The 27,252-nt window shown below is 37.9% G+C and overlaps 1 protein-coding gene across 2 annotated transcripts in view; it reads right to left on the bottom strand.

The window, feature by feature from the left end:
- Positions 1 to 2,397: 2,397 nt before the first annotated feature.
- The window catches only part of FAM133B (family with sequence similarity 133 member B), a 30,610-nt gene continuing 5,755 nt past the window's right edge, over positions 2,398 to 27,252 (bottom strand). The window contains exons 2-11 of one of the 2 annotated variants that reach the window (XM_063636346.1): positions 24,166 to 24,263; positions 21,977 to 22,055; positions 20,969 to 21,043; positions 20,800 to 20,832; positions 20,018 to 20,080; positions 19,476 to 19,568; positions 18,188 to 18,238; positions 11,444 to 11,536; positions 7,630 to 7,681; positions 2,398 to 3,974 (exon numbers count right to left, since the gene is read on the bottom strand). In XM_063636346.1, coding sequence (XP_063492416.1) covers positions 3,946 to 3,974; positions 7,630 to 7,681; positions 11,444 to 11,536; positions 18,188 to 18,238; positions 19,476 to 19,568; positions 20,018 to 20,080; positions 20,800 to 20,832; positions 20,969 to 21,043; positions 21,977 to 22,055; positions 24,166 to 24,263 — 666 coding nt within the window. In that variant the 3' untranslated portion in view covers positions 2,398 to 3,945. The remainder of the gene's footprint in view (positions 3,975 to 7,629; positions 7,682 to 11,443; positions 11,537 to 18,187; positions 18,239 to 19,475; positions 19,569 to 20,017; positions 20,081 to 20,799; positions 20,833 to 20,968; positions 21,044 to 21,976; positions 22,056 to 24,165; positions 24,264 to 27,252) is intronic. The other variant, XM_055272713.2, reaches the window with a different exon arrangement.

Below are 27,252 nucleotides of genomic sequence, written 5' to 3'. Positions count from 1 at the left end.
GACGGGGTTTCACCACGTTGGCCAGGCTGGTCTTGAACTCCTGACCTCAAGTGATCTGCCCATCTCGGCCTCCCAAAGTGCTGGGATGACAGGCGTGAGCCACTGCACCCAGCCAAGAATTATCTTAGGTCTTATTGAGAGATTATGCACCCCATTTTCTAGGGTGACCTTGGGTAAGCCTTTCTGTGTTTCAGTTTTCTCATTTGCAAAATGGAGATAATAGTTTCTACTTCACAGTGATGGTAACAGCGGCCCATCTGGAGTGGCCACTGCAAAGGTGCCAGCTGCAGCAGGCAGGATCCCCACCCTCCTGGGCACAGCTGCAGCTGCCCAAGCCACAGCTGCGGACCCAGGCATCTCTGCACTCTTGGGGGCTGGGAAGGCCCCCCTTTCCCCCACAGGCTTGGAGGTGCCTGCTCCCACTCTCTGACCTCTCCCTTCTCCTGACACCTACTCCACAGGCTTCGAAGCACGTGCTGCCACTTCCTGGCCTCTCGCTGCTCCAGCACCCACTCCAATCTTAGAGCAAAGTTGAGCCCAGGAGTTTGAGACCAGCCTGGGCAACATAGGGAGATCCTGTCTCTACAAAAAAAAAATTAGCTGGGTGTGGCGGTGCATGCCTGTCACAGGTTCCAGCTACTGGGAAGGCTGAAGTGGGAGGCTGGCTTGAGCCTGGGAAGTCAAGGATGCAGTGATCCATGGTTAAATACAGTTGGGGGGAAAGAAAGGTTTCTCAAAACTTTTCTTAAGCAAATAAATGAGTATTCATAGACTAAGTTAAAAAGTAGCAATTTTTAAAAAAGCATGAACCCTGTCACTTAAGTTTGAAGAATAGCTGTTCTCACTTGGTTTCTGTGAGCCTTGTCTACGGGTCTCCATGAAATGTCAGAAAATTAAGCAATAGGTTTTTAATACAACTTGATTGAAGGAATGTAAATCTGTATTCTAGTCAAAATAAATTCAGGACACTCTAATGGTATTTAAAACATCTAAATATACTAAGGGCAGCCAAAGGAATCCAAACAATTACAAAGAGGTAGCATGAGTATAAAGCCAATTTTTCTATCTGGAACATCCACTGATTTACGGCAGTTATTCCAGTACCATTATCCTGGTAACATGCCTTGTATTTATAAAAAATTGGTGTAAAGTTTGTCAAGAAAAAGGGTAGTTTGGAAGGGAGGAAGAGATGTTAGTAACTTGCACAGGGTAGTAACTTTGGAATAAACATAACTGGTAATAGTACTGTCAGCTAGGCACAGTGGCTCACGCCTGTAATCCTAGTACTTTGGGAGGCAGAGGTGGGTGGATCACTTGAGCCCAGGAGTCTGGGATCAGCCTGGGCAACATGGTGAAACTCCGTCTCTACAAAAAATAAAAAAAATCAGCCAGGCATGGTGGTGTGCGCCTGAAGTCCCAGCTACTAGGGAGATTGAGGTGGGAGGATCACTTGAGCCTGGGAGGTCGAGGCTACAGTGAGCTGAAATCACACCACTGCACTCCAGCCCAGGAAACAGAGTGAGACCCTGTCACCAAAAAATAAATAAATAAATAAATAAAAATAAAAAAATTACTCTGTCAAATTTTCTTTTTTTTTTTTTGAGACGGAGTCTTGCTCTGTCACCCAGGCTGGAGTGCAGTGGCGCAATCTCGGCTCGCTGCAAGCTCCGCCTCCCGGGTTCACGCCATTCTCCTGCCTCAGCCTCTCTGAGTAGCTGGGACTACAGGCGCCCGCCACCACGCCCGGCTAATTTTTTTGTACTTTTTAAATTAGAGACGGGGTTTCACCGTGGTCTCAATCTCCTGACCTCGTGATCCGCCCGCCTTGGCCTCCCAAAGTGCTGGGATTACAAGCGTGAGCCACCGCGCCCGGCCCTTTTCTTTCCATACTTTGTTAGGAGGCTGTTAAGGCTACCAACAGAGGACTAGAAAAAAGTGTTGCCCAGACAGTTAACACATTCTGGAAAGAATATAGTTTTTCACCAAATCACCTTCTTCCCCGTCTAATAAAATGAACAGTTGCTTCTAGTGGAATACAATCTTTATATACCTACTGGACTAGTCTGTAAACCTGCACTTCTGTGTCATAACAAAAGTGATGACCATGTGATCTGATCAACTTATCTTCTGGCATTTTCATGAACAACAATTCTAGGAAACTTCCTTTTGGATGCAAAACGTCCCTTAAATTTCCTGTGTATTCAAAAGCATACAGATATCTTTTATTAGGAAATAGTATGCAGCTTTGAGTATAAAATTTAAAGAAACCAAGATATGTGTTTTTTTAACAGCTAAAAATGTAGGGATATGTCTTACCTATTTCCAGCTTAACATCTAGGAGTGTTTATCTTTGTAAGTTTACTTGCAGTCCAAAGGGAGCTGATAAGAACACAGCTATTTTTAAGTAAAATAGCTATTTATTCAGCCTGTTGTCATGCCAACATGTTCCGTGCATATACCACTATAATTAGCACACCCTTTGTAACAGGCAAAATTGTACATCAAGTTGTATGTCATGTTACCTGATTATATAAAAATGTAAAATGAAAATGAATTATCAATTCCTTTTAACATTCCTAGTAAACAATTCAGCAGTAGACATGAGGCACAAAATCTTAGTAAAATATGACACAGGGAGAGCAATAATGTAACTCTTATTTAAACTTAACTTGTCATAATTTGTTATTAATATACAAAGACAACAAACTTTTAAAACATTACATTTACTAAGATTCTGGCAATAAGACACAGCATACCAGGCTTGCCACTCAACTTGTTATTGTAAGTCTCAGCTTCAATATGAAGCCGTTTTTTTTTTTTTTAATCAAAACCCTGCTTTTTACATGCTAAATATCTTGGCAAGTAGGCCATTAAACCTAGTAATGAACTTAAGACAGCAAGAGTGAGGAGTTAACAAAAGCTAAACATTGCAGCCTAAACAAAATTCATACAAAAAAATAAACTATCACTGGTTACATAAAATTTTCCTGACTGGTTAAACTTAGTATAAAACATGCGTTTTAGAATCTTTAGCTATCAAGTTCAAAAAGTACCAGTGTCTATTTAAAATAATTCCTCTCCCAAGCCAAAGTGTAGTCAAAATTAATTCAAATGACATAACACATTCTAATGCTAAAAAATATTCATTATTACTGAAGTGGAGGTAAATCCCAGAGCTTTTGGGGCTTTCTCATGCTGCAAATGACTGTTTCTCTGGTTCACTCAAAGCAGCATATGACAGCATTCAAGGATAACACTAAGCTCAGTAAAGGGCAAGACTGCTGGTAGCCAGCTCTGACCTCCCCGTGAAGCATGGCTACTGTGTCCACAATACAGGATGTGTGAGGATCAAAGGCACACTATTCTGCTAGCTAAAGAGATAGCAAACCACCCCCCCAACCCTAAAAGCTCCTTCCCCAGGTAAATAAAAGTATACGAGGGGAAAAAATTAAAATACACTTATCTACAGAGTAAGGGTTTTGAAATATTAATGTAATCCTTCCTTCAAAAATTTTAACTAGAGTCATCTGGTCATTTCTGATTACATCTTAAAGATGTATCCAGATTCAATTTCTGTTGGTTATCCTTAGACACTTCTAGTGAAAAGTATTAATTTTATTCCCAAATATCTTAACCACTAGTACAACTGCAGAGTATTATCTCCCAGAGTTATCAAGCACTGGAAGAGAAAAAAATAGATGTTCAAGCAGCAGGCAACATTTATGGCCCTTTCACACAGTGGCATCTGAGTGGCTACTGAATAGTCCAGGAATAATTCTAAAAACAAGAAAATTCATGCATTTTAGTAAATATGTTGTAGTTTTCACAGTTGAAATTTCCTCAGACATTGCACTTTCTTTACAAGGGAATCCTGATTTTTCTTAATGTTATGGTGAGTCAGGACTTGAACTAGCAGCCTTCTTTTTCTTCTTCTTACTGTGTTTCTTATGCTTCTTTTTCTTTTTTGTTTTTTCCTGTAAAGATGATTCCATGTTAGACATTACTATATAAAAATATGCAAATTAAAAGCATCTTTGCCATGCTTCTTCTAAGCTACTACATAATTCCAAACAATCCACACAACCAAGAAAACTACTCAATACATTCCTCGAAAAGTCTCAACAACCAGTATCATATAAGGACTAGAACAGTTCTTGTTGATTTTCAAAATGATAGGGAGAAAATCTTAAGTCATCAGCACATTAACATAACTTCTAACAAAATTTCCTGTAGGAAATAAATTCAACTGAATCATGTTACCAATCACTATATTTCATGCTACATAACTTCTAAAGTTAAAGTAATAGTTACTGGAATGGAGTAACCACAGAAAAACATAATTGTTTTTGTAAAATAGTTTTCAGACAGAACAGAGATATTAAATTTGCCAGTTTTAAGTAAATAGGTACACAGGTATTGTGTACTGCTCAGACTGGCAGCACTACTTGAAGTTGTCATTAATTATTAAATTAAATTATTAAATTAAAATCAACTAATTAGTACAAAGTATCAATGTATAGTTAAAAAGTCTATTTTGTTAAGCAAAACAGATGTCTGATTTTTAGAAGAAAACGCCACTAAAGCCTGGTAAAAGTAGTTAAACTATGAGTGGATTGAAGGGAGCTGGAGTTTTGCTGAAGTCTGACTCTCCTATTTCTGTTATAGAAGGCAGAACTTTCAGAAACATAGATACTTGGAAAGGTGGTACCAAATGAGAGACTGCTGCTAGTGTATTGATATTCAAGAGAAGAAAATGAAAAGCAAGAAAGGAGAAGAGACCTATAAGGATGGTAACAGGAGAGCTTCCTATCCATTTCCTATCTATCAACACTATCTACTCTCTCCCCTCTCTCAAAGGCCTCTGCCACTCTGTGGCACTAAGCTAATTTTCATCATTCTTTTCTCACTACATATTTGAATTACATAGGGAACATTACAGAGTCCAAAATCTTGTAATTTGGGCTTTTAAAACTAAGTTTTGGGTATAGGTTGCTTTTTCATAAAAGGACAGCTGAGCACTCTCTTCTAAAAATCATTTTCTTCTTAGCTTCCATGACACCTCTCTGCTGGTTTTCTTCTACCACAAAGACCTCTTAATTTCCTTTGCTGGCTCTTCTTCCTCTGGCTGGCTTTTCTGGGGCTTCCTTCCATTGTTTACCACATACTCTCCCAGTCACATGCTTTACATTCCACTTAAAACCAATGATGGCCAAATCTTTATATGCAGTCCTACACTTTGACCTCAGGATTTTAAGTGCCTCGTTAACAGCTCTACCTGGGATGTCTGGTGGGCATATCTGAAATTACCACAAAAAAATGCTTCGTTTTTCTCTCCAAATCCTCAGCCATCTTAGTAACTGGCACTACTTATCTGTCATTTTGCTTAGGTCAAAGAATCTAAGCTATCTTTGATTCTGCTCTTTGCTTTAACTCTAATGTCCACATTCAAAGCACCAAGCAAGTCTTACCATCTAAGTCCAAAATGTATCTCAAATCCATCCTTGCCAGTCCAACTCTATTACTATCACTGCTGTACAAACACCATTCCTCACTTGTGCCCACTTATCTCCTGTACCAAAGCATTTACAAAATATAAAATATTTAGGTCACCTCTTTGTTTAAAACCCTCAGAACAGCTTCTTACAACATTCTGATGAAAACACACTCTGCTGTGTAACATAAGTAAGCCTCTGCTTACTTCCTACCCTCACTGTATGGCATTTCTCTTTCCCCACCAGGCATTAAGCCACTTACCTTCTCTTAGTTCCTCAAATATATCAAGCTTATTCTCACTATAGGTCTCTAAGAGCTCTTCCCTCTGCCTAGGATATTCTTTCCTTTGATCTTCACATGGTTGGCTCTTTCTTGTAAATCAGATTTCAGCTTAATTTCACTTCCTCAGCAGGGATTTCATGAGCCTGTCCCCACAGTATCTCTCTCACTTATCATATTCTTCTATCTTGTACTCTACTATACTCTTAAGACTTAGAAAAGTGCCTGCATAGAGATGCTTCATACATACACACTAGCTGAAAGCATGAAACAGTGAAAGTATGCAAATACTTATTTGGTTATGTCTTAATTAATTAATCCGAACCACAGACCAAAGCTATCTTCACCCAAACTACTTTCACATTCAGAAAAACAAACAAACAAACAAACAAAACTTATTTGTCATCACAGGCTTGGAGCACATAAAATGTTATTTCTGAATCATTACTGGGGAGCCTTCCTATCAGAGAAGGTACCTTGTTTTAAGAGTCAGGGAAATTCTGGGAAGGGGTTACTCAAACCTACAAATCATGATGTTTTCATTTTTCTTTCACCTTTCCCTAAGAAAATGCCTTCAAAGGTCATAGCTCACATTTATACTGAGGACCCCTAAATTACTTTGCTGATATTGTTTGCATTACTCTTTGAAAGTAATCTCTGTTAACCATTTTCTCTTGGTTGATCTGCTTCTTGCTTGGATACTACTTCTGTTTTCCTTAATTCGCCTCTTCTTTCTCTTTTCTTCTCAATTTGCATTAATAGCAGAGTTTGGCTTTAAAAGCTATCAAAAGAATCTTTATTAATGAGTCATTTATGTTGTCATATTCTTATTTTTTCATTGCAGCTAGTGCTTGGAGAGGCTTTTTCTGTTATTACCAGATTTGGCTGATTTGGAAGTAACTATTATCAAAGATAACGGAAATCACCATACTTTGGTCTCTCATATTTCATATGGTAGCTTAAAGAAGTCAAACAGAAATTTGAGCTTATAACTCTTTTTTTTTTTTTTTTTTTTTTTGTTTTGAGACAGAGTTTTGCTCTGTTGCCGAGGCTGGAGTGCAGTGGGGCAATCTCAGCTCACTGCAACCTCTGCGGCCCGGGTTCAAGCGATTCTCCTGCCTCAGCCTCCCGAGTAGCTGGATTACAGGCGCCCGCCACCATGCCTGGCTAATTTTTGTATTTTTTTTTTTTTAAGTAGAGATGGGGTTTCACCATGCTGGACAGGCTGGTCTTGAACTCCTGACCTTGTGATCCACCCATCTCGGCCTCCCAAAGTGCTGGGATTACAGGTGTGAGCCACCGTGCCCCGCCTGAGCTTATATTTCTTTTTTTTTTGAGACGGAGTCTCACTCTGTCGCCCAGGCTGGAGTGCAGTGGCACAATCTCGGCTCACTGCAAGCTCTGCCTCCCGGGTTCACGCCATTCTCCTGCCTCAGCCTCCTGAGTAGCTGGGACTACAGGCACCTGCCACCACGCCCAGCTAATTTTTTGTATTTTTAGTAGAGATGGGGTTTCACCGTGTTAGCCAGGATGGTCTCGATCTCCTGACCTCGTGATCCACCTGCCTCGGCCTCCCAAAGTGCTGGGATTACAGGCGTGAGCCACAGCACCCAGCCCTAAGCTTATATTTCTAACAGTAAAATACTGAAACAGGACATGCTTGCTACCAGGGTATTTTTTATTTTTCCTGAACCATTTTTACTTTCTCCCACTCATTAAGTGAAGCTGCTGAACACACCACACCTTTCCCAACAAACATTTATTTGGTCCAAGTAAATCCAATCAAGCTTTACCATGACTCATTTTATATTAAACCAAAACACCTATGCTATTGTTTGTAAAAACGTTAAGAGATACTTGCTGTTGCTTTTTCTCGTTCTTCACTGCTTTTCTTCTTTTTTGCTCGTACCTAGAAAGTTTAAATTTTTGTGGAGAACAGAAGACAAACATGTAATTGGTACTCAAGGCATTTTTCTTTAATTCTCTATCTTGCATCTTCAAAATTTAAATGTAAAAAACATTTTGACAATCACAGGACATTTAAAATAACTCCTGTTATATCTCAATGAGGTTTCAATAAGAAACATAAAGGAAGGACAATTAAGATGTAAAATCTCTAGACAGCTTCTCTTATATTCCCTTTCAGCACCTAAAAAAATGTGGTACAGTGGAAAAAAAAACATCAGCTTTAGGCTGAGTGCGGTGGCTCTTGCCTGTAATCTCAGCACTTTGGGAGGCCAAGGCAGGAGGCTTGCTTGAGCCCAGGAGTTCAAGGCCAGCCTGAGCAACATAGGGAGAGCCCCCTATCTCTACCAAGAAAAAAAAAAGAAAAAGAAAAAATAGCTGGGCACAGTGGCATGTGCCTGTAGTCCCAGCTAATTGGAAGGTTGAGTTGGGAGGATCACTTGAGCCTAGGAGGCTGAGGCTGCAGTGAGCCCTGTTTGTGCCACTGCACTCCAGCCTGGGTGACAGACGGAGACCTTGTCTCAAAACAGGCAAACAAAACATCAGCTCTGAAATGAGATAGATTCCAAGGTCTGAATCCTATCTTACTCTCAACATCTGTAAAATGGAGATAATATCCACCCTCAAGGGGAAGTGCCTAAAATACAGCAGGTATTTCTCTCACTCTATGGTGCTCAACAAATGGTAGCTCTATATTCAGTGTAGTTAGTATAAGCCAATAGGTTAAAATTCTAAGTAAGAATTATCATCCCATTTACAATTTATTTCAATCTTTTTGAGTGTGGTACACTGGATTTAAATTAAACTGAGGCCGGGAGCAGTGGTTTGTGCCTGTGATCCCAGCGCTTTGATAGGCCAAGGTGGGAGAACTGCTTGAGGCCAGGAGTTCAAGACCAGCCTGGGTAACCTAGTTAAGACTTCACCTCTACAAAAAAATTTTTGTTAAAAATTAGTGGGGTGTGGTGGCATGTGACTGTAGTCCTAGCTGCTTGGGAGGGTGAGATGGAAAATCACTTGAGCCCAGGAGTTCCAGGCTGCAGTGATCTATGACTGCACTGTTGCCCTCCAGCCTGGGCGATAGAGCAAGAACCTGTCTCTAGAAAAATAAGAATAAATAAGCTGAAAGTTGCCAAAGCTTTCATAAACTTTCATATTACATGTTAAGTTCAAATGTAAGATATTTCGTATTAAACTTGCTACCATATAGCAGACAAACATAATACAATACTAATACATTACATACAAAACAATATTTATAAATTTGCCTAATGTTGAATTGTGTGGTTCTGCTAACTGACTACAATATTAAATACTTGACAAATACATAAAAATGCAATTAACAATAAAAGGAAGCATAAGGACTAAAAAAAAATACAACACATAAGCATTAGAGACCACAAGCTCACAACAGAGATCACTAACTCACTAGCTCTCTTTACCGAGCACCTAGGAAACAATATTTTTATTGTTATTCTTGTTATTACAATGACTAAGGGTGACAGTAGATGTACTACATCTATATTTAGCCAGGCAGAGATGAGGGATGCTGTCACGCCATGTCCTCAACAGCCCTGTACATCCTCCACGACTTCTGAATAGCCTGCTAAACATTCATGTGATGAATCTGTTTACAATACAGAAACTAAATTTTTTTTTTTTTTTTTTGACAAAGTCTCGCTCTGTTGCCCAGGATGGAATGCAGTGGTGTGATCTTGGCTCACTGCAGCCTCCACTCTGCTGGTTCAAGCAATTCTCCTGCCTCAGCCTCCTGAGCAGCTGGGATTACGGGTCTGTGCCACCATGTCTGGCTAATTTTTGTATTTTTAGTAGAGACAGGGTTTTGCCATGTTGGCCAGGCTGGTCTTTAACTCCTGACCTCAGGTGATCCATCTGCCTTGGCCTCCCAAAGTGCTGGGATACAAGGTGTGAGCCACCACACCTGGCCCAGAAACTAAATTTTAAAAAGTAAAAAAATTTTTTTTTTTTTTTTTTTTTAAAGAGATAGGGTTTCGCTATGTTGCCCAAGCTGGTCGTAACTCCTGGTCTGAACTGATTCTCCTGCCACAGCCTCCCAAATTGCTGAGATTACAGGTGCCACAAGAGGCTGAGTCACTGCATCAAGCCTCTTGTGCAGGATTTTAAGATATATTGTAATGCCACTGTATGGTCTTTGAAGGGCATATGTAATATACACCTGCTAGAGCCTGCATTTTGTTTTTTCTTAAGATTGTATGTCTTCTGGTGTTATCGCATTGACTGACTGATTGAGATGGAGTTTCGCTCTTGTTGCCCAGGCTGGAGTGTGATGGTGCAATCTTGGCTCACTACAACCTCCGCCTCCCAGGTTCAAGTGATTCTCCTGCCTCAGCCTCCCAAGTAGCTGGGATTACAGGTACCTGCCACCGCGCCTGGCTGATTTTTTTTTTTTTTTTTTTTAGCAGAGATGGAGTTTCACCATGTTGGCCAGGCTGGTCTGGAACTCCTGATCTCAGGTGATCCACCCGCCTCAGCCTCCCAAAGTGCTGGGATTATAAGCACGAGCCAGTGCACCTGGCCTGGTGTTAATCACATTCAGGCATTTACACTGAAATACAATTTCATAAAATTGCACATTATCATTATTATTTTTTTAGAGATGGGGTCTTGCTATGTCGCCTGGGCTATAGTGCAGTGGCTATTCACAGGTGAGATCAGAGTGCACTGCAGCCTCAAACTCCAGGGCTCAAGCAACCTTCTTGCCTCAGCATTAGCTTTCATTTCAGGAGCAATTACAAGACATTGCTATAAAATGGGGGCAATAGGTCTTACAGGACTGAGTGCCACTGTTGCAGACCAAGAACAATGAAATCAGAAAGGAGGCACAAACAAACAAAAATGCAAGACTCAGGGAATGGGGAGATGAGGAATATAGTAGACAGAGATAGAGCTGGGCAGGACTGATACAGGAGGAGGCTAATACAGAAATGATTAAGGAATCATGAAAACCAGCTCTTGTTGCAATCTGCTACCACCCCTTGTAAGCAAGGGTAAGATCCTCAACTGAAAAGATTATACTATTGGGGGTTAAATATGTTGATCGCCAAAGAAAGCTACAGTTTTAAAAATAAATGATTCTAGGGCAAACTTGGCTTAGATTTTACTGTAACACCAAGAATTATGCAAACTTTAGCTACCATTTACTCTGTCTCAGGTATGATACAATGCCTTGAGTAATTTATCATCTCATTTAGTTCTCACAACAAAGTAATATGATATGTTTCCTGCCAACATTTCTTCTCCACTTCATCACCTTTCTACTCCCTGAAAAGTAGCTCAAAACACAGCTAAATAATATCAACTAAACTGAGACAGTAGATGCAATGTTCTATTTTAACAATGTAAGAGAATGTTGGGTTTCAACATGCTGTATGTTACACAGCTTCTTTCATGTAATAAGAATGGTAGCACAATAAAAAGGAAATATTAGAAGACAAAATATCTCAGATTGGAAAGGTATGTGGAAATATGGTTAATTATAAAAAATAATAGATAATTATCTTCTGGAAAAAAGAAAACTCATTCTGAAATAAAATAACTTTCATTTCTTTTTTTCATTCTAGAAAGGTGAATAAATTAAATATGAAGTATTTCTTTTTCTAAGTCATATTTATTAAATCAATAACTGAGCATTTTAAAATAGAGAAAATGGATTTGATCATATACTTACCTCCTCAATATACTCTGATTCTGACAAGGACTCAGATGATAAAGGTTTATCTTCAGAATACATCTTTCTCTTTTTGCTGAGTCCTTTAATATCCTATGAAAAATAAATACATTTATCTTGACTCAAAAAGATCTACTTTGTCACACACATTTTATGTTTCTAAGTTCTATTTAATTCTTCTAATTATTACAATTACCCATTTTTATTTTAGAATGTCTAAAAATTGTAACATTTACCAGGATTTAAGTCTTTAATTCCACTAAAGCAAAAGAAATAAATTGAAAAGAAATAACTACATATCCATTTAGATGTAATATCCACCTTATTTTCTTAAATTATACAGAATAGACTTCAAACAGTCATATGAAACATGCAGATGATGTAAGATTTGGTTCCTTTGTATTCTAATTCTTTTGTTTCTACCCAGGATTGGATTACACAGGCCTAGTACTGCAGAAAAGAAAATAAACGGGTAATTATTTGCAATGATCTAAAAGAATCTCTACGTGGTAATTCCTTTAGTGCATTTAAAGTGTTAAATGTAAATATGTGTTTAAAAAAATCTTTTTTTTTCTGGTCATTTTTTTTATTTTTAATTTTTTTTTTTGCACACAATAAACATTTTCTAAAAGTACATACAAACAAAAAGATGCATATCAAACATATTAGGAAGGTTGCACATGGGAAGGCGGGGAATAGAAATGGGGGGTGGGAATTAAAGAAAATAAATGAGAGAGGGACTTTGTATGGATCAATGATAATAACTCAATCCTCTATTTGACAAAGAAGGAGAAGGAAGAGGAAGAAAAAGAAAGTGGGATAAACGATCAGAAAGGGAGGAAAATAGAAAAAATTAGAGTATGACTCCAGGGTAGACCTGTTTTGTTGTCGCTTGGTTGGTTGGTTGGTTTGTCAGTTGTATTTTTCACGTTTCGCCATGTTGGCCAGGCTGGTCTCGAACTCCTAGCCTCAAGTGATCAACCCGCCTCGGCCTCCCAGAGTACTGGGACTACAGGCGTGAGCCACCATGTCCAGCCCCCACATTGCTTCTGGCCTCTGTGGTAGACCTCCCAGACGGGGCGGCCAGGCAGAGGTGCTCCTCACTTCCCAGACGGGGTGGCCAGGCAGAGACGCTCCTCACTTCCCAGACAGGGTGGCGGCCGGGCAGAGGCTGCAATCCCAGCACCCTGGGAGGCCAAGTGGGAGGCGGAGGCTGCAGCGAGCCAAGACCACGCCACCGCACTCCAGCCCGGGCAACACCGAGCACCGAGTGAGCGAGCCTCCATCTGCAGTCCCAGCACCTCGGGAGGCCGAGGCGGGCAGACCACTGGAAGTCAGGAGCTGTAGACCAGGCTGGCCGACATGGCGAAACCGCGCCTCCAGCCAAAGGAGAAAAACGAGGGAGGGGTGGTGGCGTGCGCCAGCAATCTCAGGCAGCCGGCAGGCCAGGGCAGGAGCATCACGGGAGCCGGAGGCAGGGAGTCTGCAGCGAGCCGAGTGTACTCCAGCCTGGGCCACAGAGGGAAGAAAAGGAAAGGAACGGACGGGAAGGGAAGGGAAGGAACGGATGGGACGGGGGGAAGGAAGGAAGGCAGGCTAAAAAAATCTTAACCTCTAAGTATTTTTAATGTTGAAAAAGTGAGTAACTGGAGAAGGAGAGGGGACTGAGATTGGGAGTAGTACTTAGGGGCTTAAATATATATTTGAAGAAATCAAAAAATTATGACAACACCCAAAGCAAGTATAACAAAATGTTAAGATTTACTCGAGCTGCATAGTGGACATGCTGGTTATCATTTTATTATTTTTCATAGAACTGTTCTGTATATCTGAAGTAGTTCATAACAAAAACAAAACTACCCAATGGAAAAAATGTTTACCACCTAATCTTACATAAAAATTCAGGATGTGTAACTTTTTATATAGCAAGAGTCTAATTTTGAAGACAAACAAAAATGCAGAAAATAAACTACCAGTGATGATCTCTCTATGGGCTAGATTATAGGAGACTTCCTTTTGTTTCTGCAAACAGCATTGTTATTTTGGCTGAAATGTTAAATGTTAATTGTAAGAAAATGGACTCAAATCCCACTACCAGAGATTAAACACCATTAAGATTTTTGGAAACATCTTTCTACGTGTATGCTTACAATATTACACAAATACTTGCCGTCTGGAACCTGTCTTCTCACCCAATAGTATCTTTCCATGCCAACTACGTCATTTATGGCTACATTTAACATTCACTGAAATGTCAGAATTTACTTAACCTATCTCCTTCTGGAGGACAAGAATATGGATTCTTTGCTATTAAAAACAAAGTTGAAATAGAATGAAGTGTACGTGAGTGCAAACTCTTTAATAACGATGACTAAATCAAAGACCAACGTAGTCTTCACACAAATGATAATCTTTTTTTCCCACCGTGTCCAAAATTGTCTGTCACCCATTTATGAATCACACTTTACTAAGAAGCCTCCCTCTCAGGCTCTTTATCAATCGTATCAGAGAATACAGTTTGTGTTTTCTTTTATATTTATGTATATTTGCCAATTTGTCTGTGTATGTGTGGTATTCTTTTTTCCTTATTAATGATCATTAATTTTTTGTGTTACATATTCTTAGAAGTTTTTCTTAGTCTGTTCATTGTATTTAAACTTTGTTCACAGTTTAATTTTTGTAATCAGTTTTTGCCATTCAGAATTTGAAATATATGGTCAAAAGTTTCTGAGTTTTGAGGCATAAGCCTTCCCCACCCCAGTATTGTAATATTCACCCTTTCTCTAGTTGCATTTTCATACATTTAAATCTCTGAGCTGTCTAGGATGTATTTGGCTTTATGTAGTGGCCAGCTTTATATTTTCCAAATGATTAGTCATTTTGTTCCAAGAAATGCCATCTTTATCATATTATTACATTCCACAGATTCTCGAATTTTCACCTGGACTCTACACTGTTCCACTGTTTTGTCTATTCCTGTACTAGTACTGCACTGTGTTAATTAAAACATTCCTATAATGTTTTAATATCCAGTATGGCAAGTTATACCCAGAAACATGTTATGACTCTCCATTTATTCAATCTTCATATATGTCTCTGAATAGACTTGTATAGTTTTCTTCAAATAAGTACTGCTTACTTCTTTAAAATTTTCCTATAGATATTTTGGTTACTACTATAAATGGGATATTTTCTTCCACTGTATTTTCTAATTGAGTATTTTATTATCAGCACTTTCAGAACAATTTTAAATAATAAAAGGGCTAAAAACAATGATTATGTGACTTAAAATGAAAGCCTTTATGATTATAATAGACACAAAAACAAAGTAAAGAGACGCCATGGACCAGAAAATGTTGTTTCTTTCCAACAGAAAAATGGGCAAAGACTATGAAAAGCAATGCAAAGAAAATGAAATATGAATGGCTAATAAGCAAGTGAAGAAGCTCAACCATTTGTATACATTACGTTTGTAATAATGACGTCTCTCTGGGTTGACAAGTATGTGAAACAAGGGTATTTTTATACACTAGCAAGAATGCAAAATAACAAGCACTTGGGCAAGCAAAATGTTCACAAGTTAAACATGTATGCACATCCTAGAACTTAGAAATTACAGTCCAAAGTATCCTTTAGAAAATTAACAGTAAACTGGTTGGGTGCGGTGGCTCACGCCTGTAATCCCAGCACTTTGGGAGGCTGAGGCGGGCGGACCATGAGGTCAAGAGTTCGACACCAGCCTGACCAACATGGTGAAACCCCGTCTCTACTGAAAATATAAAAAAGTAGCTGGGCGTGGTGGCACATGCCTGTAATCCCAGCTATTCAGGAGGCTGAGGCAGGAGAATTGCTTGAAAGTGGAGGTTGCAGTGAGCCGAGATTGCACCACTGCACTCCAGCCTGGGCAACAGAGCAAAACTCCGTCTCGGGGAAAAAAAAAAAAAAAACGGTAACTGCGGAAAAGAAGAAATGGGTAAGAAATATCCACAGCAGCACTGTTTGTATTACTGAAAAATTAAAATAATCTAGATGTTCATAAAAAGGAGAATGGAGAAATAATTTGTGGTGGATTAATTAGTAGAATACCATAAGCAAAAGAAACAAGCTTGAAAGTATCAATAAGGATAGATGTCAATAGTAATGCTGAATGAAAAGAAACAAGTTTCAGAAGGAAACACAATGATACCATTTTGATAATACACAATATTCTTCCCATTCCAGTAGGTGTAACTAAAGAAACACAATATTCTGTTATTTATGAACACATACTAATATAATAAAAGTATATAAATGTGGATAGGAAACACACACACTAGTTTCAGTATCAGCTACCTCAAAGGAAGAAATGATAGTTTGGGGACTTTTTTTTTTTTTTTTTTTTAGAGATAGGGGTCTTACTCCATCATCCAAGCTGGAGTGCACTGGCATGATCATAACTCACTGTAACCTCCAATTTCTGGGCTTACGTGATCCTCCCACTTCAGTCTCAGGAGAAACTAGGACTACCACACCTGGCTAATTTGTTTTCTTTGTGTAGAGATGGCATCTCACTATATTGCCCAGGCTGGTCTCGAACTCCTGGCCTTAAGTGATCCTCCTGCCTCAGCCTCCCAAAGTGTTCAGATTATAAGCATGAGCCATTGTGCCCAGTCTTTTTTCGTCTTCTTCTTTTTTTTTTTTACATAAAACAAGACCTGAAACCAATGTAAATCATTTATTAATTCTAGCTGGTAAAATGTATTAATATTTGTTGATTATATGTGTGTATATTACTCTGTTATCTAACATTTTAAGTACTTAAAAATTGCGGTTCAGTTTTAATATTTCATGTTTCTATGTTACCAGATTTAATTTCACACATATATATATATTTTTTTTAAATATGAGGGTAACCACTTATTTTATAATCGTTCTGAAAATCAGGAATTAATGCTGAATTACATCACATCCTTCTGGCAACTACTGAAATAATCATATGGTTTCTTTCCTTGATCAGTTAATATGGCAAATTATATTAATAAATTATCCTTGAATTCTTGGAATTGGTCATTACAGTTTCTTTTTTAAGTGTCTTAAATTTTTTTTTTTTTTTAATTTAGATGCAGGGTCTCACTCTCTCCCCCAGGGTAAAGTGTAGTGGCATGACCTTGTGGGCTCAGTCTCCCAAGTAGCTAGGACTACAGGCATGTGCCATCACGCTGGTTAATTCTTAAAATTAATTCAAAAAAAATTTAAAATTAACTTTTATTTGCAAATTGTTATGTAAACCACTCCTAGGCATATACCAAAGAGAAATGAAAACATGCATCCATACAAAAACTTGTGTTTATACGTGTCCATAGCATCATTATAATAGCCAAAAGGTAGAAACAAAACCAAACGTCCATCAACAAATGAATGGATAGAGAAATCAGCCACACACACACACACACACACACACACACACACACACACGGAATATTATTTAGCCATACAAAAAAACCAAAGTACTGATACATGCTACAACTTGGATGAAATTTGAAAATACTATGCTAGCTGAAAGACACAAAAGGTCGCATATTGTATGACTGCTTTCATATGATAAATCCAGAATAGGCAAATCCATAGTCAGAATGCCCATTAGAGGTTACCAGAGAATGAGGGAGTGGTGGTGATTATTTAATGGATATGGAGTGTTTTTATGGGCTGATGAAAGTTTTGAAACGAGAGTGAGATGGTGGTTGCATAACACTGTAAATACATTAACTAATACTGAATTTTAGCTTTAAAATTTCAATGGTATATTATGTGAACTGCACACAATATACCATTGTATATGGTATATACCATTGTGTACCATGGCATATTAAATGAAACTGAAACTGAATTTGTTTCATTTTCTATCATTAAAAAAATACATAAATTCTGAGTAAAAAATAGTGACGACACTGGTCTGTAGTTTTATTACTGCCCTCTTTCGTTTTTTCTTTATTTTTAACAACCAGAATAACAATTTTAAATGTAAACCAGAAATTAAGGTAGGCATAAATTCTGCTTTAACTATATAGATAAGTTATAAATGAAGGTAAAACATCTATTTACAATAGTAAGAAGATTTTTCAATATTTATCTATGGTATATTCAATTTGAAAGAGAAATTAATGTTCTTTAATCAGAAGGGCCTTCTTCAAAATGATTTAAGAAATCAAAGGAAATAGGCTGGGCACGGAGAGGCTGAGGCAGGCGCATCACCTGAGGTCAGGGTTTTGAGAGCAGCCTGGCCAACATGGCGAAACCATCTCTACTAAAAATACAAAAATTAGCTGGGCGTGATGACACACACCTGTAGTCCCAGCTACAGGGAGGCTGAGGCAGGAGAATCGCTTGAACCCAGGAGGTAGAGGTTGCAGTGAGCTGAGATGGCACCACTGTACTCCAGCCTGGGTGACAAAGCGAGACTCCATCTCGAAAGAAAAAGAAAAAAAGAAATCAAAGGAAATGTTTAATCTGCTAATCTGCATTATTTTGTATTTTTAATCTGAGATAATCCATTAATCTATACAAATTCAAACTCTTGGCCTAGAATACTCTTTTGATCCTTTATCTTCAATAATGAATCCAAATTAAAAATTGCTTTAAACTGAAACAAAATATTACAAAAACAAAATAAATACATCTCTTAAAAAGAGGTAGACGTTATTGTTATTTAAGTCAATTAAGTATTATATGACAGACTATCTTAAGGCAATGTAAAAGTATAGTTACCTTTTCTTTCTCAGTTCCATCTTTTGACTTCTTTTTCTTTTTTAAGCTATCCTAAACAAAGAAATATATGTATCAATTTTAAATGCTAAAGACACAGCATTATAGAACAAGGACAAAAATACCCAAAAAGTGATTTGCTCTATGATTGAAAAAAGGCTACTCCAATCCCAGTATATAATTCTGAAAATTTAAGAGAAATATATGTTATGTGTACATTTGCTTGTAAGCAAACAGGCATCTTTATCTGGCTGTATACCAAATTTACTCTTAAAATGATAAGTATTGTCTGTAATACCCACACAGCTTATTTTAAAATAGGACTTTGTGCCATTGCCTGTGTTTGCTTATGGTGGTCACATGCACTGGAGTTGTATTCTAATTTGAGGAGGCAACAATTTCTGCTTTTGAATCCTTTGAGTTCTAGCTATTAATCTTCCTAAGCCTAGTTTCCTTATCGACTTTATCCATAAAGTGGATTACCAAATTACTTCCTAAAGTTGTTGAGATTAAATGAGTTAATAAATTAAGTGCTTAGAATTGTGCCTAACAGATAGCAGGCACTCAATAAATGTTAGCTATCATTATCAGGAGACTGGCTCTTCTGCTTTAAAAGACAAAGAGAAAACCAACATTTACTGAGTACTTTCTAGATGCTAGGTATTTTGCCAGAAGATCTCCCATGGGAGCAAGCAGCTATCTGTTACAAATGCAGACAGCTGCTTTGGTTTCCTGAGACTCCAGTACAGTGTTTGTCAAATTGTGGTCCATACGCACCCCAGTATCAGAATCACATACACAGATTCCTGAGACAGGGCTCAGGAATCAACACTTTTTTCCGAGAACTTCTTAACTTTTTTCTGACCACTAATGTTTGAAAGCCAACTGTGTGTCTGACAATCCGGGTTAGTACAGAACAAATTTAGGTACAGTATAGTAGAAAGGACACTGGACCAGATTTTAGAAGATAAAGATTCAACTTTTAATTCTAATTCCAGCTGTATAATTTTAAGCCAATGCTTTTTATCTGAACTCTAACTTCTTTATGAAAACAGGGACAATAATGTCAGTTACCATGGAAATGCGGAGACAATGGAGATATATATATGAAAGCACTTGAAGAATTATTAAATGTCACATGCAAGATATTATCAAGTATACCAATTAAGTGGCATAGAACATCAAAGTACAAACATCAGACTATCTTATTTTTAAATTGAGAGCAACTTTAGGAAGAAAAACTTAATTAAATGTCTTTTTATCCAATATATTAATAATTTAAATAATTTACCTTACTGTCTGATTCAGTTTCTGACATGGAGCTTTCAGAAGATTTATGTGAACGGTTCTTCTTTTTCTTTCTCCGTTTTCCTTGTTTCTTATCCTACATAAAATATTTTTAGAAACATTTGCTTTCTGTCTCAAAAATCTAATTTACACATTTATTAATATAAAACTTTTATCAGTGAACAAAATTTAATGAAAGGATCAGCTTCTACATTTTTTTCTTAATACATCACTTTCCTGTTATAAAGATCAAGTGATTTGAATCACATGTAATGCCTAGCATCTAGTCAAATAGCATTTGATTTTTCAAATTTTTTTCTACTGATATTTTTAAGTCAACAAAACAAATTTTAAAATCTAAAAAATGTATTATATACCAATATTTAAGTTTCTAGTTACCACTCATTCATGTTAGTCCTCTAAGTTATGGATAATTAATCAAAACCTGAAGTCAACATTTCTAACAGATATTACACAATGGGTTTCCACTTGACATTAAAGAAATTAAGAGATATTATTTCATGAATCATTATAAGCAAACCTTACCTCATCTTCAGAATCAGAAGAACTGCTGGAAGAATCAGAGCTTGATGAAGAAGAAGATGAATACTTGACCAAGCACAAAATAATTAAAGCTTGTGAGATGCGAGAATTTTTTTCTTTTACAAAGTCTCTGAAATACTTAATGAAATCAATCTAGTTTCTGAGAAACAGATGCCATATTCATAAGTCATAAATATGAAAATATAAAATGTCACACTTGTTCTCTGTACAAAAGCTCAACAAGTTAACATATGTGGCCATGGTCACCAATCTTTCTCTTTAAATAGCAACAGAAAATGTACTAGGTTATAAGATGGTTGGCCGGGCGCGGTGGCTCACGCTTGTAATCCCAGCACTTTGGGAGGCCGAGGCGGGCGGATCACGAGGTCAGGAGATCGAGACCACAGTGAAACCCCGTCTCTACTGAAAATACAAAAAAATTAGCCGGGCGTGGTGGTGGGCGCCTGTAGTCCCAGCTACTCGGAGAGACTGAGGCAGGAGAATGGCATGAACCTGGGAGGCGGAGCTTGCAGTGAGCTGAGATTGCGCCACTGCACTCCAGCCTGGGTGACAGAGCGAGACTCCGTCTCAACAAAAAAGATGGTTGGCACCTTTTTTTATATCAGTGATAGAACAAAACCACTCTTCACAATCAAAGAACCTCTAAGTTCTTTGACTCATCTGGAGTTTAAGCTACCTTTAGCATACAGATTAAACAAATTATTCTTACTTTTTTTGTTGGCTCTTAATTGTAACATTTAGAAAAATGGAAAACTTTTGCTCACCCTACCAGATTTCTTCTTTTCTTTTTTCTTTCTCTAAATGGAAACAAAAGTACAAGTCTAAATAAGCTGATGTGAGTTTCCAAATGCATCTATTAACAGTAGTATACAGCATTATTATGAAAATCCAACTATGAGATTAAGAAGAGCAATAAACTAAAAGTGGTATTACCTGTCTTTTTTTGGATGAGCTCTCACTTCCACTTAACAATTTCTCCCTGTGTTTTTCCAGTTCTTTCTTCCAGTTCTGCAAAAAGGTTATGAACACCATCAGAGGCTATCTAACCTTTCCAATACACCTAATATATAGAGACAGCCACTGCTTCCTTCCCTCCATCCTCTAATACCTCTCACCCATTTCAGCTTCTAATTACAGTCAAAAGAAACACAGGTGCCAATCCTTGACCCTATCACCAAAGGACCCTCTACTAGCTCTTTTCAAAGAGCATATTAAGGGGAGAGGGGTTCTGTATTATTGAGGAGCAGGTATTATTACTGAAGCTGAGGTCTCTTTTCAACAAAGATGGCTAGATTCTCCGTCTAGTCTGTAAAAGTTGAATTAATCGTCACTGTGATTGATACGTTATATACATGTTTGTAATCAAAACAAGCAAACAGGCTGGGTATAACGGCTCACACCTGTAATCACAGTACTTTGGGAGGCTAAGGTGGGAAGATCGCTTGAGCTCAGAAGTTGGAGACCAGCCTGGGCAACATAGTGAGAACCTGTCTCTACTAAAAATAAAAAAAAAATTAGCTGGGCATAGTGGTCTGCAACTGTGGTCCCAGCTACTCAGGAGGCTGAAGTAGGAGGACTGCTCAATCCTAACTTGGAATCCAAGTTATCTAAGTCTTAGATGACTTACATTACAAGATGATTATTCCCTATTTTTTAAAGCATGCACGTAAATACAAACTTGTATTCACTATAACAATAACACTTCTAAAATACAGAACCTCTTTAAGAGAGCTATGCCCAAATACTTAGGGATTTTTTTTTTTTTTTTAATGGAGACAAGCAGCGGCGGCGGAGGGCGGGGGGGGGTCTTACTTTATTGCCCAGGCTGGTCTTGAACTCCTGGCCTCCCGTTTCAGCCTCCCAAAGTGCTGGAATTATAGGTGTGAGCCACCATAACTGGCCAAATTAGTCTATTTTTTTTAATAGGTACTTTTTACAAACCTCATTCATTTTTTCTTCAAATTCAGCCAAAGCCTTGGAGCCTTTCTTTTTCTTTTCTAGTTGCTCTTTTACTTCTTCCCTTAAAAAATACAATGTACAAATAAAATTTCAAGCAATTCAAATTAGATAAATGCTTACGAATAAGAGAACAACATTTCATAAACTCTTCTAAATATTCTAATAGACCTCTATTCAATGTCGGTAACATTTCAATTTCTTTGTTCACATCTATAAAAATAAATTACCATAATAAAGCTAAATAAGTAACACTAATCACTCCTTTTCTAAATATGCATTTTAAGAGCTAATACACCAAACATCTAAGCACTTACAACAGGCACTATTTAAAATACATTTTCATTTAGTCCTCACAACAACCCTGTGAGAAAAGGTATGGATCCCCATTTTATAGATAAAGAAACTGAAGCTTGGAGAAGGTAAGAAATCCACCTAAGGTCATAAACCTGGTAGTTTTCAGTGTTAGGATGCCCTGAAATCTATCTGATTGAACTACTACATTCTATATATGATCCATTTAATAAGGTATCTAACATGCTGTGCAGAGAAGAGTTAATACAGTTTGCCTGATTGCTTATTCTTGGAAAGACATACTTAAAAGACTGGCCCTGGATGGGCATCTGGGAACTTGAATTTGGAGGATTCTTACTATTCTCTGATAAGAGCAGATCATTGTGCCTAAAACTGTACAAACAATGGAGTTCAAGCTAAATACCTATTTTCCTTCTGGGAATCTGGATTTTTTTTTTAAAAGAGACAAGGCCTTGCTCTGTCGCCCAAGCTAGAATGGAGTGGCACAATCATAGTTCACTGTAATCTTCAACTCCTGGCCTCAAGCAATCCTCCTGGCCTCAGTATCCCAAGTAGCTAAGACTACAGGCATGTACTACCACATCCAGCTAATTAAAAAAAAAAAAAAACTATATATTTTTTGTAGAGACAGCATCTTGCTACGTTGCCCAGGCTGATCTCAAACTCCTGGCCTCAAGCAATCCTCCTGCCTCGGCCTCCCAAAGTGCTGAAACTGTATGCATGAGCAACCATGCCCAGCCCTGGAATCTGGAATTTTGGTACATGACAGGCAGAGGCTGACCAGCCTCAATAAAAACCCTGGGCACTGAGTCTCTAATGAGCTTCAATTGGTTGCCAATATCTCACACGTATTATCACAACTCTTTACTAAGGGAATTAAGTGACTCTCATGTGATCCCACTAGGGGAGGACCCTTCAAAGCGTGCTCTGGGACTTACCCAAACTTTGCTCCCTGTGCCTTTTCCTTTTGCTGATTGTGCTTGGTAGCCTTTCACAGTAATAAATCTTACCATGAGTACGACTATCTGCTGAAACTCCAGTGAGTCCCTAGGAGTTACTCAACCTGAGGGCTGTCTTGATGATCTCTGATACACATGTGATATATTTACTTGGACATTTCCCCTTGAAAATTCATTCCCTGTCCCCATTAAAACATACTTTGTTTTGGGATAATGCATTTTCTGGTATGCTGCAATGGTTAACAACGGCACTCACACACACTGGTAAACAATCCTTACTTCCTATTTAACTCAAAGGAAGGATTCCCTATTATACAGAAGCATACTTTTCAACCAGTTGCCCAGTTTTCAAGGGCACTTGGGATTCTGAAGTTAACAGCTCTGAAGCCTGTGTCATATGTTGTCTCAGGAGTATGGTATTAATAACGAGGAAGACATACTAAAGAATAACACGGCCCATACTCTGATGCTTTATTTACAAAAATCAGTAAGTTTTTCTAATTCATTGAAAAGCTGGCAGATAAAACTAGAAACAAAGCTGAATATTATTCTTCCTGCTATCTGGTTACACATCAGTAAAGGACGAGACTACTTAAACTCACTAAACAGCTTTGACCACTGCAAGGTTAAGGTCTTTTATGGAATAGAGAAGAGACTGGTATGAAAAAGTTACCTGGCAGTGCTTTGGCTATACTGGGTAGTGGGTTCTCAAATGTTTGCTTTATAATTGTACATGTGTTTCACACATTCAAAAGAAAGCACATATCAAATGTTACTTAAAAAAAAAAAAATTACTTATCTGGCAATTGCTTTGCAATCAATAAAATCAATTAAAGTCTTAAGAATAAACTTTAAAAAGTTGATAAAAGCTTATAAATAGGTAAAGTGTTTCACAAATACCAGGTAGGCCTTGGTCGATTCAGATAATCCTGTATTGTTGGCCCTGAAGACTGGATTGGACCCCTTGATCTTGCCATTGCTATTGGGTTCATATAGGCCTTGGGGAAAGAACAACAATTAATCCATTAAAGCAATCATTAAACTTACTCATCAAGTAATCTTTACTATAAATACATAATATATCCAGCTAAGTATATGCAATCTGACTAACCAACTCTTCATTCTAAAAACATTAATTTAATCCTCTTTTAAGCCTTAAGAGTTTGGGAGAAAGTGTGTGTGTGTGTGTGTGTGTGTGTGTGTGTGTTTTACAACAGATATGATGAAATAATAGATACCTCTGAGCTACTGATGGCTTTACAGCTCTTTCTTCTAAAGCCCAGTAACCCTGTGAGGGTGATACCAGTATGTTCACTAGAAAATTAAGAAACTCAATTCCAGGCTGGGTGCGGTAGCTCACGCCTGTAATCCCAGCACTTTGGGAGGTTGAGGCAGGTGGAACACCTGAGGTCAGGAATTCAAGACCAGCCTGGCCGACATGGTGAAACCCTGTCTCTACTAAAAATACAAAAATTAGTCGGGTGTGGTGGCACACACCTGTAATCCTAGCTACTAGGGAGGCTGAGACAGGAGAATCACTTGAACCCGGGAGGTGGAGGTTGCAGTGAGCTGAGATCGTGCCACTGCACTCCAGCCTGGGCGACACAGCGAGACTCCCTCTTAAAATAAAATAAAATAAATTCATTTCCAAAGAAGTTAAATAAGATCTAACTCTAAATTCATTGTTTATTCAACTACATCTTGTCTCCCAGGAAATACTATGTCATAGTGATGACAATTTTATTCACAAATAGTTAACATCAAAAATTATACACAGGCAACAAAAAAATAAACAGAACATCAAAATGTAAAATGTTTATGCATCAAAGGACACTGTTAAGAGTGAAAACACAATTCACAGAATGAGAGAAAATATTTGTAAATCATAAATCTAGTAAGAGATTAATATCCAGAATGTAAAATGAGCTCCTACAACTTAACAACAACAAAAAAACTCCAAGTAATTAAAAAATGGGCAGAAGACTTGAATAGGTATTTCTCTAAAGAAAGTATACAGTAAATGGCTAATAAACACACACAAAAATGTTCAATATCACTAGTCATTAGGGAAATGTAAATTGAAACAAAGAGATGCCATTCTATACCCATTAGGACGGCTATTATCAAACAGAAAATTGCAAGGCTTAGCAAGGATGCAGAGAAACTGGAACCCTTTCACATTGCTGGTGGGAATGTAAAATGGTGTGGCCACTGTGGAAAACAGTTTAGTGGTCCCTCAAAAAGTTAAACATAGAACTACCACATGATCCTAAATCTAGGTATACACCCAAAAGAATTCAAAGAAGGGACTAAACAGATACTTGTACACAAATGTTCACCACTGCAGAATTCACAAAAGCTGAAATGTGGAAACAATGCAAATGTCCATTTATGGATAAATGGATAAACAAAACTGTGGTATATGCATACAATGGAATATTATTCAGCCTTAAAAAAGAATGCAATTCTGATACATACTATATACAACCTGGATGAGCCTTGAAAATATGCTAAATGAAATAAAACAAGAAAAACACAAAAGAACAAATACATGATTCCATTTATATGAGATACCTAGAAAAGAAAGTAGAATGGAGGTTAACCAGGGTCTGGAGAGAAGAGGAATTTGGGAGTTTATTGTTTATTGATACAAAGGTTCTTGTTTGGGATGATGAAAATGGATAGTGATGATGGTTGCACAACACTATGAATGTACTTAATGTCACTAAACTATATACTTAGAAACAGTTAAAATGGTAAATTTTGTTATACACATTTTAGCTCAATTAAAACATCTGCAAAAATTTAAATAATGCTGTCTACCACACTTACTACAGCAGAAAAATATTTTAGAGATTTTTTTCAAAAACATATTCAGGCAAAACAAAGCAAAAGGTTTCTTTGTTAATGACAGTGTTTAGCAAAGCGATGTTGTTTTATTAAAATTCGCGTTGCTACTGATACAAAGTCTGGTCTTTAATTCAGTCTCTACCTCTTATATTTAGTTTTTCCAAATTTAAGTCAATAAAAATTTTATTTATTACTATTATTATTTTTTAAAAGACAGGGTTGGCCAGGCGCAGTGGCTCACGCCTGTAATCCTAGCACTTTGGGAGGCTGGGGCAGGTGGATCACTGAAGTCAGGAGTTCGAGACCAGCCTGGCCAACATGGCAAAACCCTGGCTCTACTAAAAACACAAAAATTAGCTGAGTGTGATGGCGGGTGCCTATAATCTCAGCCTCCTCAGGAGGCTGAGGCAGGAAAATCTCTTGAACCTGGGAGGCAGAGGTTGCAGTGAGCTGGGATTGTGCCACTTCACTCCAGCCTGAGCGAAAGAGCAAAACTGTCTCAAAAAAAAAAAAAAAAAAAAAAAAAAGACAGGGTCTTGGTCTTTTGCCCAGGCTGGAGTACAGTGGTGAGTGGTATGATCATATCTCACTGCAGCTTTGAATAATCCCCCTACCTCGGCCTCCTGAGTAGCTAGGACAACAGGTGTGAGCCACCGTGCCCAGTCAATAGACATATATGAAACTCTTCTACTTTTTAAATAAAAAGAATTTTGATAGAAAATGACTACCCTCAAGGTTGGTTTAAGGCGTTATACCTTGCAATAATCCAAAATAAGTGAAATGAAACAATATATTTGTTGCATTTTATTTAACAAAATCTATGAAAATGACCATCACTTCCCACCTCTATAACAGATAAAAGTTACATACTTCCAGATTTCTCTGTCAGAGTAAACAATATAAAACCAGCATAAACAACACATACTGAGAACTATTACTGTTCAACTGACAAAGCCTAATTCCTTGGAATGAAAAAGACAAATCTTGGACAGACTTTTCTACAAGCAGGAACAAATGCTAGAGCCCCTCATGTAAGGAATGTTTACAGAATCAGGGCAAGATGTGGACGTCAAATGCAACGTTAAAGACAGAGGCAGATTGTTCTGTTTTTTGTATAAACGGTTATACCCTCAAATA

The sequence above is a fragment of the Symphalangus syndactylus genome, chromosome 3, assembly GCF_028878055.3.
Source record: "Symphalangus syndactylus isolate Jambi chromosome 3, NHGRI_mSymSyn1-v2.1_pri, whole genome shotgun sequence".
Lineage (NCBI taxonomy): Eukaryota > Metazoa > Chordata > Mammalia > Primates > Hylobatidae > Symphalangus > Symphalangus syndactylus.
This window is presented reverse-complemented; position numbering and strand designations above follow the sequence as displayed.